Source organism: Vanessa cardui, chromosome 15 (assembly GCF_905220365.1).
Source record: "Vanessa cardui chromosome 15, ilVanCard2.1, whole genome shotgun sequence".
Taxonomy (NCBI): Eukaryota; Metazoa; Arthropoda; class Insecta; order Lepidoptera; family Nymphalidae; genus Vanessa; species Vanessa cardui.
Window position 1 is genome coordinate 12,484,449 of NC_061137.1, and position 14,408 is coordinate 12,498,856.

General features: G+C 35.2%; 2 protein-coding genes across 2 annotated transcripts; one reads left to right on the plus strand and one right to left on the minus strand.

Annotated features, from left to right (window-relative positions):
• The first annotated feature begins 1,398 nt into the window (after positions 1-1,398).
• On the plus strand, positions 1,399-3,219 carry LOC124535919 (chymotrypsin-2-like). Its single transcript, XM_047112321.1, has 5 exons — positions 1,399-1,414; positions 1,673-1,901; positions 1,994-2,225; positions 2,394-2,555; positions 3,076-3,219. Exons 1-5 carry the CDS (start codon positions 1,399-1,401, stop codon positions 3,217-3,219), a joined length of 783 nt encoding a protein of 260 aa, XP_046968277.1.
• A 1,011-nt stretch (positions 3,220-4,230) lies between these two features.
• On the minus strand, positions 4,231-7,053 carry LOC124535920 (chymotrypsin-2-like). The gene is made up of 5 exons (XM_047112322.1): positions 7,035-7,053; positions 6,143-6,353; positions 5,311-5,545; positions 4,868-5,038; positions 4,231-4,386 (listed from the first exon to the last, which is right to left on the minus strand). Exons 1-5 carry the CDS (start codon positions 7,051-7,053, stop codon positions 4,231-4,233), a joined length of 792 nt encoding a protein of 263 aa, XP_046968278.1.
• Positions 7,054-14,408: the final 7,355 nt, after the last annotated feature.

Here is a 14,408-nt window from a genome sequence, read left to right on the forward strand (position 1 = left end):
CTCAACGCTTTATCTGAATGGCGATACAAACGCAACGATGTAAAGTTCAAAATATTAGGTTGGGGAAAAAGTCTTTTCGCATATAGTATGTATGAACTTGTAATAAAATCTCTTTGGCTATACCATTTGTATCTGGCTGGTTTTGGTATCATTAAAAAGTTTTAATTTTAAAGAAGGCACTTCCAAATTCAAATTAGGAATTTGTGTGATTTTCATTTGTTTTTGTTGTTGTTAAAATGAGTGAATCTAAAGAATAAATTCGATACATTTTAAAATTTTACTATAAAAAAGGTAAAAATGCCACTCAAGCCGCAAAAAAATTTTTTGATGTTTATGGACATAATGCAGTATTTGTGAGAGTAGCGCAAGTTTGGTTTAAGCGTTTTCAAGCCGGAAATTTTGATATCAAAGATGCATCTCGCTCTGGTCGCTCTGTTACGGACAAAATTGATGCCATTTTTGAAAAAGTGGAGCAAGATCGGCATATTAGTAGTTACGATGTAGCTGAAGAACTGGCAATTGACTACAAAACGTTTTTGACTCATTTGAATAAAGCTGGGTACAAAAAAAAGCTCGATATATGGGTGCCTCATGAACTCACTGAAAGAAACCTAATGAACCGTGTACTCATTTGTGATTCTTTATTACGACGTAATGAAACCGAACCATTTTCGAAGAAGCTGATAACTGGTGATGAAAAGTGGATCACATACGACAAGAACGTGCGAAAAAGATCGTGGTCAAAGGCCGGTCAAGCTTCACAGACTGTGGCAAAACCCGGATTAACTCGCAACAAGGTAATGCTGTATGTATGGTGGGATTGGAAGGGCATCATTCATTATGAGCTGTTGCCGCCCGGCAGGATCATCGATTCAGAACTGTATTGCGAACAATTGATGAGATTGAAGCAAGAAATTGAGAGAAAGCGGCCAGAATTGATCAACAGAAGGGGTGTGGTTTTTCACCATGACAACGCTAGACCTCCCACATCTTTAGCCACTCAACAAAAATTACGAGAGTTTGGCTGGGAGGTATTAATGCATCCGCCGTATAGTCCTGACCTTGCACCTTCAGATTTTCATCTGTTTCGGTCTCTGCAGAATTCCTTAGGCAGTGTCAGGTTAACATCACGAGAGGACTGCCAAAACCACTTGTCGCAGTTTTTCGATCAGAAGCCCCAAAATTTTTACAGCAATGGGATCATGTCACTACCAACAACATGGCAAAAAGTTATGGAACAAAATGGCACCTACATACTTTAGTCAAATGTAAATAAACTATAAAAAAAACTTTTTGAATTTTCATATAAAATACGAAGAAACTTTTTCCCCAACCTATTATATTGTGCGTTTCCTGTCTCGTATATTATCGGTCTGAGACAACAACGCCTGAGTATTAATGAAAGTCAAGAATGGTAAAGTTTAATTAACTCTTAATCATTATCGAAATGATAACAGTAAATAATAATGTTTCATATAAATACTAGGTAAGAAAAAATATAGCACAAACAGTTTTCTATTGAAACATACAAACATGTTTACCAAATTAGCTATTATTTTTGGGATAATTTTCCAAACCATTAGTGGTAATTTCTTTTAAAATAATTTATTTGTTTCATTTTATATGTGTAGAAAGATTCATGGTATTTAATATTTGTAAAAACAAATTTCAGGCCATCCTCTTGAGTCAGCGCAGCCTCAGTATGATGTTAAGAACTTTTTAACATCTCGCATAGTGGGTGGGCAAGACGCACCCGAAGGTTACGGGGAGTACATGGTGGCGCTCGTGACGGGATATTACGTAAAAGCCTTGATGTGCGGCGGATCCATCATCAGCAAGCGATATGTATTGACCGCTGCCCACTGTATCGAACCCTTTGTCATCTGGGGAGAGTTAACGCCGTGAGTATTGGGAAATTAACGGTCCCACAACGCCTGTAAGAATACTTTGGCAAGGCTCCTTGACGATGATTGTTGCCATTCTTATTTTACAGACAATTCAGGGGAGTAATCGGTTCGCAAAACTGGAATTCGTCACAATACATAAGGTTTTCTGATTATGACATCCATCCCCACTGGGACTGGGGTACCCTGAAAAATGACATTGGCGTCCTTAGAACTACGAAGGAGATCGTATATAGCGAGCGCGTCGGTCCCATAGCTCTGAGTTTCGCGTGGACTGATGGTGGGGAAAAGAGCCGTGTCTTGGGGTGGGGCCGTGTTGATGTGAGTATAATTTTTTTTTTACTAGTGAAAACTACCACATAGATAGATTTAACGCTAGTTGACCGTGTAAGGACAAATTCATACAAACGGTAGAAATAATAGGTTCTTATTTTGCCAAAAATACTCATACGACTTATATCGCCACTGATACATAACTTTTATTTTAAGGTCTGGGGTGAAATCCCTTATCACCTGAAAATGTTACAAGTGAACACAATCTCTGGTAAACAATGTATTGAGGCTTGGAAGCAAGTCGTGGGTTCGACACCACCGATTCAACCCGACATTGAGATATGTACACTCCACTCGGTTGGACATGGCATGTGTAATGTGAGTTGTCCTACTCTTTCTATTTCTATTATAAGCGGGTCTATCCGACTTTGCTTTGTTTGCAAAAGGTGATCTGTATAATTAAATTAAACAATTAGTTAAAGATTTAAATTTGAACACGACTTTACGCATAAAATTAAAATCTTCAATTTCATTTATATATTTTTTATTAACACAGTAATTCATAAAAGTGGTCACGCAATTATTGATTTTAAAATTTGGTTACAGTAGTTAGGTGTAAGTTGAGAAGAGGGGCTAAACAATAATATTTATAGTGACAATTCCATTTAGACTAGAGCCAATCTTAATTGAATCTAGTCAAGACGAGTTATCAGAATTATCTAGTTTGCTATTGGCATTATTAACTTTTTCCATAAATGTGTTCGCCAACATTACAGCCAAGACCAAAACTGATTATGTTATATAAGTATGGGCTCAGAATTTCTTATCAGGAAAAGTCAAATGAAAAATACTTGTTTCTTATATTTTGGTAACACCTTGAACCTGGTATTGTTTGCAGGGTGATTCCGGCAGCGCCCTAGTGACGTTACACGACGCTAAGCAAGTGGGCATTGTTTCGTGGGGACTCGCATGCGCACAGGGAATTCCAGACGTATACACTAGGATAAGTGCCTATATCCACTATCTGGCGAAATATCTTTGAAAACGGATTAATCATGAAATCAACTCAAATATTGTTAACTTACTTATATTCGTTAAAATAAAAATGCTTTTATGTTTTCTGTTCTAAGTAATGCTGACTTTTGTTTCCTTATGCTAGTGAAAGATATGGTGATGAGGATGCCACTAGGCCAATTCGTCTACGGCATTTATCTTAAAGAGAGTTGGCCACCTTCACGAGATAAATCATAGTGCTTATGTGTGTGCTAACAAAAATGTAATCAACGCGACCAAAAAATTAAAGGACCAGTTTTCAACAAATATTTTATTTCCGATTTTTTTTTAACTTTAACTTCAGACTTGGCCAGTCTGAAAGGTGGTCTCTAGATCGCATGTAAAGACTATAATTTGCTAGCCTTTATTACTACCTATTAAATTTACGATGCAAGAAATATTTACCAATCTTAATATCGTGAATACGCAGCCAAACTTGGGAACTAAGATTTGACGTCCCTTGAGCCTACAGATACAAACTTAAAGTGTATTAAAATTCATAGTCTAGAAAAGGGTAGGGGAAGCAACAAAAAAAACAATATAAATTAACAATTTATTACAAATTAACAAACGACATTAGATCAAAGATCGCCAAATGTAAAAGAAAAGTAGAACTCTATTACAGGTTCAAATTCAAAGTAGAGTTTTCACGTGAATATTTGTTGTTTTTACTTCATTTCATGTTCGGTAGCGATCGGAAATATATCAACGACAGCTGTATTAATTACATGAGATTTAATGTCATTTATATTCAATTTATTCGCTAATCAGATTCGAAGCAACATTCAAATCTACTTAACAATATTATGGTATTTGCCAAATGATACCTACATGGATATGTAATATTTACGAAATAGTACACAACCGCCTAAAGCACACCGGGTGCTATAAGTCTGCAGGCGATCTGAAATATTTGTCTGGAAACATTGGGAAATCAACATCATCAGGGAGATCCCGCAAGACACAGCCTTCGAGGTTTTTGAATCTCCATTAATATGGATCACGACGGTACTGATAATGCGTTCTCAATCCACTCTTTGTATGCGCTAAGCCTCACATATACATCGGGAACTCCTCGGGCACACGCGTAGCCCCAAGACACAATTCCGATCTGTTCGTTGCTGTCCTTTCGAACGAGAGCACTGCCGGAGTCTCCCTGTAAACAGATCTTACATCACTACGTATTTCCTTTCTCGTATACCTTTCCTACTAAACTCGTGTTCAATCCCAGGCACCAGTCCTTCAATCGTGCATCGGATTGCAACAGGCAAGCACCAGTAAATATTCATGTGCTTAATTTTTGTTTATTCATCTCGTGCTCGTGAAAAAATCGTGAGGAAACATGCATGTGTATAATTTCATAGAAATTCTCGCATATGTGTATTCCACTAACCCGCATTGGAAAAGCGTGGTGGAATGTATTCCAAACCATCTCCTCAAAAAGGTGAGGAGGCCTTAGCCCAGCAGTGCGAAATCTCCCTCAATTTATAACGGATCCGTATATTTCGTTCCTATTCAAAGGAGTTTAACAAAGTTCCATAACCTCATATAGCTGTAAAGCTATTTCCTAAAATGTTTTTACATATTTACAACATTTGCTTGCATGGAACTTAAGATATTACTTTAAATACTCTTACATTGCAGACGCCTTGTCCACGAGTACTGAAAGCACACAGCTCTAATTCCGTATCATACTTGGCAAATTGTTCCGCGACACTTATATCGTAGTTCATAGCCTTCGAGCACTCATCTCCTTCAACTGCAGTAACGAACAGCACCAACAAACGATTAGACAGAGGACCACCTACCTGCAAAAATACTTTTGATTATTGTTATTAGTACTTTTTATTATTAGTCTGTTCATATGAAATGATGATGACAAGAGAAATACGGAACCCGATTAGAGATCAATCAATAAATATCTGATATCCAATAGATTAAAGATATATGTATATTTCATTTTCAATTTTATAATATTTTAAAAGTACTGGACCCAATAATCTCATTCTAGTTGTGTAAAGGTAAATGAGTGCATAACATATTGTTAAAAACGTTTTATTTTAAATATTCTTCTACTTACAACTGTTCTACCCCATCCGGCTACTAGCGAAGTGACGTCACCAATAACATAATCGTAGTTCAAGGTCACCGGCTGTATCCTGTCGTTTAAAGGCATGATATCGCCAGTGACCAAGATGCCAATATCGTTCTTGACAGTCAACGAGTTCCAGTTCTCGTGAGTAATGTTCCTGACCACGCTGAAAGATCTACCACCAATATTCCATCGATTTGTACCAACAGCAACTCGCAAGGAACTGTAAGTTCAAACGAATACAATTTAAAAGTTTTTTTTGAGTTTAGTATTCCACATATATAAGAAATAACGGTAAAGTTCAATGTAATTTTTCGCTGTCCGGGATTTACTAATGAATGATTAAATAAAAAAGAACATAACAAAAAATCCTGTTTTATGTCGTGTCAGTAGTCTTAGTATTTCAAAAACAATTTACTATTTTGCCAAAAAATCGATTTAGGATTTAACGTAAAGGATAGTATTTTGTTTTACGTTATGTAGTTTCCAAATGTACTACATTCCAAAAACAAATATTTAGGATCTAATCTATTTACTTTTTTAAGTCTGCAATATAAGTAACAAATATTTATCCAAATATTTTAAAGTAAGAAAAAGATTTTTTTTATAGATAGAAGATTCGTTTAAAATTACTCTGTCTGTCTGTCTGTCGCTCTTTCACGACCCACCCACTGAACCGATTTTGATGAAATTTTGTACAAAGCAAACTTGAACTCGAAGAAAGAAAAAGGCTACTTTTTTGCCTAACACATGACAACCATCACCCTAAAACGCAAGCTAAGCCGCGGGCGACTACTAGGTAAATATAAAAACTACTTACATGGAAAGACTACCTCTTCTATAAACAGAGTCGATACAGTGAGCAGCTGTGAGCACATGCCTTGTGGTGATGATTGATCCCCCACATATGAAAAATCTGATAAAGATGCCAGTTCTCAAGGCCACCATATAGGGAATACTTCCCTCAGACGCCACTAATCCGCCAACGACTCGATTGCTTTCATCCAGTTGCAAATATTGAGATGAAGCAGCTGAAAATTATAATACTTTTCATTAGCATTAAATTTTTTACCTTGCATAGTGAACACTACTGATATATACACATCAACACCGTCTAGGGATATTTTGTATAAAATTCTTAAACCCAAAAACCATATCCGGTTTTTAAATCTTTTGATGAAAGACTATTTTGTAAACCTTCTTGGACGATTCTAAATTTGAATTTGAAAAAAATAAATAAAAAAAAAATTTTACGCGACATAATGGTAGCGATGGCCGAAGGTTACGTTTACCTACCGTCATATTAAGATATTTTTTTGTGTCAAATTTAAGTTTTATAACAAGTTATCGATTAATTTCGAGTTAAACCTATTGTTTACATCATGCAGCGGTGCCATTTAACGAGAGAAGAGATGCTAAGGGCAGGAGGCATGCTCCAAGCTGGGGCTACTCAACAGAGAATTGCTGAGGAGATTGGAACAAGATAAAACGTCATATCTAGGTTATGGTCACGCTACCGTGCTACTGGTGAAGTGACTGAAAGATATCCAGGTGGGAAGCGCATAACCGATTAACAACAAGACCGATATTTGCAAGTTGCCGCGAAAAGAGAACCAAATGCTACGGCACTTCAATTGGTTCAGAGGCTCCAGCCAGAGGACCAGTTGCTTGTGAGTGACCAAACTGTAAGGAGAAGGCTGCATGAAGCTAACCTTCATGCTCGCAGGCCATTTCGTACTCCAGCACTACGCCGAGGAAATCGTGGACGACTACTAGAGTGGGTTCGTGTAAATTTGCTCTCGGATGATAACCAGTGGTCTGTAGTGCTGTTTACCGATGAGTCCCGGTTCGGTTTCCATCCCGATACACGTAGAGTACGTGTTTGGCGATTCCCTGGTCATGATAGCCGTCTGCAACATCTTCAGAAAGTCCATTCATACCACGGCGGCATAATTATGGTTTGGGCGAGAATTTATCTTGGTGGAAGAACAGACCTCGTTTGGATCAGAAACACCATGGCGGCCAAAAAATGTCGTAACGAGATGCTTGTGCCAATAATTTAGCCCCATAGACTAAAAATGGCCCAAGAATTCACGCTCATGCACGACAGCACCCGTCCGCACACAGCGGGAGTGGTGACGAGATGGTTGTAGGAACAAGACGTATAGGTCTTAGGCTGTCCCACTCAATCACCTGACCTAAATCCCATAGAGCACGCGTGGGCCATACTCCAAAGAAGGGATTCGAGGAATTTTCCTGCAAATATTGCGACGGATGAGCCACTTTTTTGCATCTTAGTCGGACCTGGGACAATATACCGCAGCAAGACTTGGATAACTTAATCCAAAGTATGAAAAATTGTTGCAGGACGTTATAAATGTCCTGGATAGTTTTACAGACTACTGATTTTTCATATGACTGTTAAAAACAATAACTTTTCTACATTTTTCACATTTTCTTGAGACAAACATTAATTGGTAGTTTTACCATTATTTTACGATTTTTCTTTAGGATAAAATTTTTACGCAAAATAATATTATTATATATATAAATAATAATATTTTTTATTCTGGAGTATAGTCAGATAAATGGGCTTTATAAAAATATAAACATGTTACATGTTATCTTTAATAAATTTTGAAATAATTGAGTAAATTCAAAATATCCCTAGACAATGTTTATGTGTGTATATTATTATGATATTCTCAGTATTTAAATATTAACAATTCCTGCCAGTTACAAATGTATTTGATGTTTATGCCTAAGAAGCTGTTCTAAAAATTGTAAATGTAAATCTTCAAAAACAAATGGCACTATTCATTAATTGGCGATTTTTTTCCAAATAACATTCCATTTCCAATAAATTATCCAGCCGAACTGATAAATTTTGACGACTTCCCGAAATTTTGGTCAATTAATGTGTGCCATTCACTAATTGGCGCTTTATTCTCCATTTCAAATAAATTATCCAATCGAACTGATAAATTTAGTCGACTTCTTAGTATTTTGGTTAGTTAATATGGAAATGAAAATCTACTCACCCTTGCTACCAACGATATAAACTAAAAAGATCAAATATTTCAAGTACATTTTCGTTAACTTTTAACGTAACTATTTAAACGATAATCGAGTGTTGAAAGCGGTTATTTGTTATTTATATTCTTAAACATATCAAGCGTGAGTCGGACTCAGACAGTGATTGTTCTTTATAATAGGAATTTGTCTATTAAAATGTGGCTAGTCAGTTTATCCCGGTCCTTTGCCTTCCGCATACAATCAGGTCTTGCCTTCTTTAGATATCGTTAGAACTGACTGGAGGAGACCCAACGCTGCGTTTTCCGATCCATGGTCTCTACATCAGAACTCGTCTCCAACGGCCATTCAATTATTAAACACGCCCCCACCACCTTTACTGAAAATTATCAATTCGATGCCCAAAATTATTCAAAGATTCGCGCCTTATTTTTATGCATGTTGCATATTAATCTTTACTTTACCAATTTTGTCCCGATTTTGAATATGCTATTTTCATTCTCTTTGTATACTATTTGATAGGTTCACTTACGGTGACCTGATTTTTTTAAATAGAATTAGTGGTACCAAATTAATAAAAAGTAAAAATTCCTTCCTTAGGAATACAAATTAAGGAATAAGAGAGAAAATAGCTACAGCTACATATTTTAAATTTGCGTATCTCTAAAAAGAAAAACAACACCATTTAGCAAGACAATTTTGTAATATTTTATCGGTCGCATTATTTTAAGTTGATTACTACGTGCAATAGATAAATAAACATTGATTTCAGTAATCCGATAATTTTTGGCTGGGTCATTTAGCTGTAAGTGAAAAGGCGTTTTCTATGTTATTCTATTGGGACTCTAAACTTCGGTTATTTCTAAGAGTATAAAGTTTTTTGTAATTACAGCATTATGATATTTTTAAAATTGTATATAACGCTATGTACGCTACATAAATGTATATGGATAAAATATTATACCGGCTTCAGAATCAATTACGGATATAAAATTATGTCGGCTTATCCGATTATTTCGGATAGTTTCAGTAACAGATATTCGATTGTTTAGATAGCTTAATAGATACAAAGATAGATTTACAAGGTAACAATTTGTCTTAATTTGCAGTTTATTATTTGGTAACTGTTACAAACACACAGCTACTCTCTTTAGGTAGCTATCGTTATGCCACCACAAATTTAAAATAAACAATATTTAAAGTACGGAATTGATTTCACATACTTTCGGATTCATTTTTAGTTCAGATATCCGATGATTTTGACTACGGTTACGGAGCTTTATAACATCTCCTATTTATACTTAATAGTTCCTAAAATATTCAAACATAATCGACTATTGTAACTTATCGACGATGATTATAATTATCATCTAAAGTCTTTGTAATTCTGAATATTTTTAATGATAAGAATGCTTTTGAGATTATACCCTATTTCATTTATTCCCTTTTGACATTTCACACATTTTGACATTTGTCCATCGTTCTATTTGAATTAATTTATACAAAAACCATAATAAATTATGTATCTCAAAAACCTTCCTTATGAATCCGTTCAGCACATTTTGTATCACGAACATACAGACAGACAGACGCGGCCGGGGGACTTTGTTTTATAATATTTAATGACTTGCTTGATTATCAATAAAATGGTATTGAAAAGTTATGAGCGGATGTTTCGTATCTCTACGTAATTAGTTGTGAAATCTTATCGGAAAGATCATTTCAGTACTTACGCAAATACATTTGTACACATAGATAACTTAGTTGTGTGGACTAGCTATCGAAATGTTATCAATGTGTCAATGAATCCTCAACGGCCCACAAATGTTCTTCATTAATGCTACTTAAATTGTCTTTTAAGTAAAATACTAATATTAGAATCAGATAAAAAACTATATGGCTAGTGCTATGACCCTTATCGTAAGTCTTTATTAATATTACAAATGCTGTTTCGATTTCACGATGAAACTACTTTTTTTTTTTTTTATGGTATAGGTTGGCGGACGAGCATATGGGCCACCTGATGGTAAGTGGTCACCATCGCCCATAGACAATGACGTTGGAAGAAATATTAACTACTCCTTACATAGTCAATGTGCCACCAACCTTGGGAACTAAGATGTTATGTCCATTGTGCCTGTAGTTACACTGGCTCACTCACCCTTCAGACCGGAACACAACAATACTGAGTACTGTTATTTGGCGGTAGAATAACTGATGAGTGGGTGGTACCTACCCAGACGGGCTTACACAAAGCCCTACCACTGAACGGAATTTGATGAAATATGGCGAAGCCACTCGAAGGAAGAGCATAGACTACTTTTTCTTACTTGAAAATCTAGGAAGATACAAAAATATCTTATATATAGGAAAATAATATATAGGAAATATATAGGAATCTAATTGTGGTACCTACTCAGACAAGTTCACAAAAAGGCCCACCAGCAAGAAAATACAAGTAAAAATATTCCTTGTTTTTATAATTTATTCATTTTAACTTACAGTTCTTAGCCAATCGCTGTTGGTACAAATCGATGAAGTACTGGTGGTAGGTCTTTTAGCGTGGTCAGAAACATTACTCACGAGAACTGGAACTCGTTGATTGTCAAGAACGATATTGGCATTTTGGTCACTGGCGATATCATGCCCTCAAACGACAGGATACAGCCGGTGACCTTGAACTACGATTATGTTATTGGTGACCTCACTTCGCTAGTAGCCGGATGGGGTAGAATAGTGGTAAGTAGGAGAATATTTAAATTGTGACGTTTTTAATGATAATTCTGCAATAATTTAGGTTATTGAAATTGTACCATTCTATTTAAAAATATGTTATTTTATCGCTTCTCCTGAAATAGCCAATATATGTCTTTATGCAAAGATTATTTAATCTATATTAATATTGTAAATGTTAAAGTAACTCTGTCTATCCGTTTGTCTATTGCTCTTTCACGACTAAACCACTGAACCGAATTTGATGAAATTTGGTATGAAGCAAACTTGAACTACAAGAAAGGAGAAGAAGAAATGGAGAAGCTGCGGGCGACTACTAGTATATTTTATTTATTAAGCAGGAATCTTCGATCCTTAATACCATTTTTGTTACCAATATGGTATTGTTGATCAAAACAGGAAATACAAACAATAAATAATAAATGAATAATATCTTAATTATATTTTTTTATACACAACCATTTATAAATAGATAAGAAAGGTATTTAATTCACATAAATCAATGATTGATGACTGATATTTTTTTATCTGTTTTGATTGATGTTGAATGAATGTTGAATTTCGCTTGGTAATTCAATAATGGTGAAACTTCAATTTGATGCTACACAACATATATACTTCTATACTAATATTATAAATGTGATAGTAACTGTCTGTCTGTCTGTCTGTCTATCGTTCTTTCCCGACCAAACTAATGCAGTAAATTAGATAAAATTAGGTGTGAAGCAAACTTGAAGTCCAAGGAAGGACATAGGGTACATTTTTGCTTAACACATGAACCAAACAACCTTCTAAATCTTGAACGAAGCCACGGGCAACCACTAGTATATATATGTATATAGGATTGTATATTGAGATATGCATAGTTTACGGAATCAATAAAAAACTTCGATTGTTGTAAATTCTTCCTGGTGTTTCTCTACCTCTGCAGACTTACAGCTCAGGAGTGGCATTGTGCGGTAAATTGTATCCCTTTTTAGGAGTAAGGGGTAAATCTCTTTATCTGTAAACAGTCTCTGGAGACCTAGGGAAGAAGAGGCTTTATCATTCCAGGACAACTCCATTGACACGTTGTCACTTTATCGCAATTGAAACGTATAAGCCAGTGTAACTACAGGCACAAGGGACATAACATCTTAGTTCCCAAGGTCGGTGGCATATTGACGATGTAAGGAATAGTTAATAATTCTCACATCTTTATTGTCTATCTGTGATGGTGAGCACTTACCATCAGGTGGCTCATATGCTCGTCCGCCAAACTATACACTAAAAAAGTATAATCAAGTTGCGACTTGCGGTTCAGTCGAAGTTAGATCGGAATCTCATCATAACCTTATTTATTTATTTATTTATTTATAAGGACAACTTACAAAACATACACCATTTATAAGTTTTAAAATAAAGGTAATTACATTTTTAGCTAAGTGTTGTTTCAATTAAAAGTTATCACGGCATGGAACCTTCATATGATAGTATGTAAAATTGGATTCCAGCCACATTTCCGGTACGCGCAGCGGCTTCACGAGACTATGTAGACTTTTTCAGCTACGAAATGTCTTTTTTAAAGGCTTTTGTCTATGACAGTTATAGTTACAATAAAAAGATTTGTAAGTTTTTTTTATTGATTTATTTAGGGACTAGCATTTCAACTGAATTTTTCAACACCTCGCAGCATCGCCGGTAAAAGCTGGATGAGGGATGCACAGGACCGCGCAACGTCGCCACGTTACTCGCTCTGGTGGAGGCCTATGTTCAGCAGTGGACAGCAGTACGCTGATGATGATGATGATGATTTCATCTGGTCCCATTTACACACTGTACTTAAACTGAAATGATAAATATAATTTTGTACAAAACATTTTATATAGATTTTTTATATACGTATTTGTAGCATGTGTTATTAAAAATAAGCGTCTACTTACGATTGTTAAGCAAGTGATTTATAATGATATCATATCTTACAATAATCAATGTTTTGATTAAATATTTTTTTGTAACCAGTTTGAATGATTCCAGTGCGTAATCTGGCTTAATCTTATACCTACTTAATTCTAACAAAATATAAACATAAGTAAATAAAGGAAAAATACAAAACTCAAACAACGCTTCTTTTAAAATCAATAAAAAAAATTTAGGATGTTAAATTTTTTCTGTCGTTTTTCTGATTTTGGGAAGGGATGGTTTTTTTTGGGACTTGGAAATACCAGAAGACATTAACAGATAGAGGATTAAGAGAATAAAATAAGCTTAATTTATCTAATCTTGGAGATACTGATATCAAAATCAAATCAAATCAAAATATACTTTATTAAAATAGGTTAATAAGCACATTTGAAACATCATTTAACATTTTATTATATATTATTCATTATATTAATTAAAGCTACCATCGGTTCGGAATGTAGATTTTAGCGAGAAGTACCGACAAGAAACTCAGTAGTTACTCTTTATCAACATTTAAAAATACAAAGTCATGTTAGATAAATACAATGAGGTATATATTTATGTAATATTTCCTGCCTGGAAGTCAACAAGTATTAACTCCACGCTTTTTTATCATCTGTATTGAAGAATATGCATTATTTACCTAAGTATTTTTTACAAATATTTTGAACGTATGAAACAGCAAAGTTAAAAAACTCTGCAATATTTGAGTACAGAAAAGGATAAGGGAAGGTCCCTTTGAATAATTTATGAATTTTACGGAGTCGGAAAATTAGCGTTATAAGCTTATCCTTACTTCTTGTGCACATATAATAATTATCGCAGATTTTATCAAAGTGATCAATGTTAATAAGAATATACAAATTAATGTAGTAAATATATTTTGACGCAACACTGAGTATTCCTACTTTGTTAAAAACATCCCGAAGAGAGTCTCTAGCTCCTAGATTATAAATAGACCGGATTACTTTCTTATGTAAAGTAAAGACAGATTCGTTATCTGCAATATAAACAACTCAAATAAGAAAAAATCTCCCGATGGAGGACGGTACACGCAAACTATAATGTACTGTAGAAATTCCACGCAGGATGGTTTGATAGGCCTTCAGATTGAGAATCAAAATATCTTTTCAAGATTTACAAACGATATAATTCTGATATAGTAGCACTATATAACGATATAGTATTTATATTAATGAGCCACCATCAGTGGCGGCGCAAGATCGAATCTTAATGTGGGCAAGATACAGTTTGCGAGGACCTTGTTTTTTTTACAGTACTCTGCCCGCACAAATTTCGAGCGCGAGGCCCTTTGCACCGCCCACGCCTTATGCCGCCACTGGCCACCACGAATAGCATTCCCTCTTGCGAATGTA

Bases quoted from the DNA above. Each gene is read 5' to 3' on its own strand.
- LOC124535919 (XM_047112321.1), top strand. The intron at 1,902-1,993 runs GTGAGTATTGGG...CTTATTTTACAG, and splicing joins ATCTGGGGAGAGTTAACGCC to ACAATTCAGGGGAGTAATCG. The intron at 2,226-2,393 runs GTGAGTATAATT...TTTTATTTTAAG, and splicing joins TGGGGTGGGGCCGTGTTGAT to GTCTGGGGTGAAATCCCTTA.
- LOC124535920 (XM_047112322.1), bottom strand. The intron at 5,546-6,142 runs GTAAGTAGTTTT...TTGAACTTACAG, and splicing joins AGAAGAGGTAGTCTTTCCAT to TTCCTTGCGAGTTGCTGTTG. The intron at 4,387-4,867 runs GTAAGAGTATTT...ATCTGTTTACAG, and splicing joins GTGGACAAGGCGTCTGCAAT to GGAGACTCCGGCAGTGCTCT.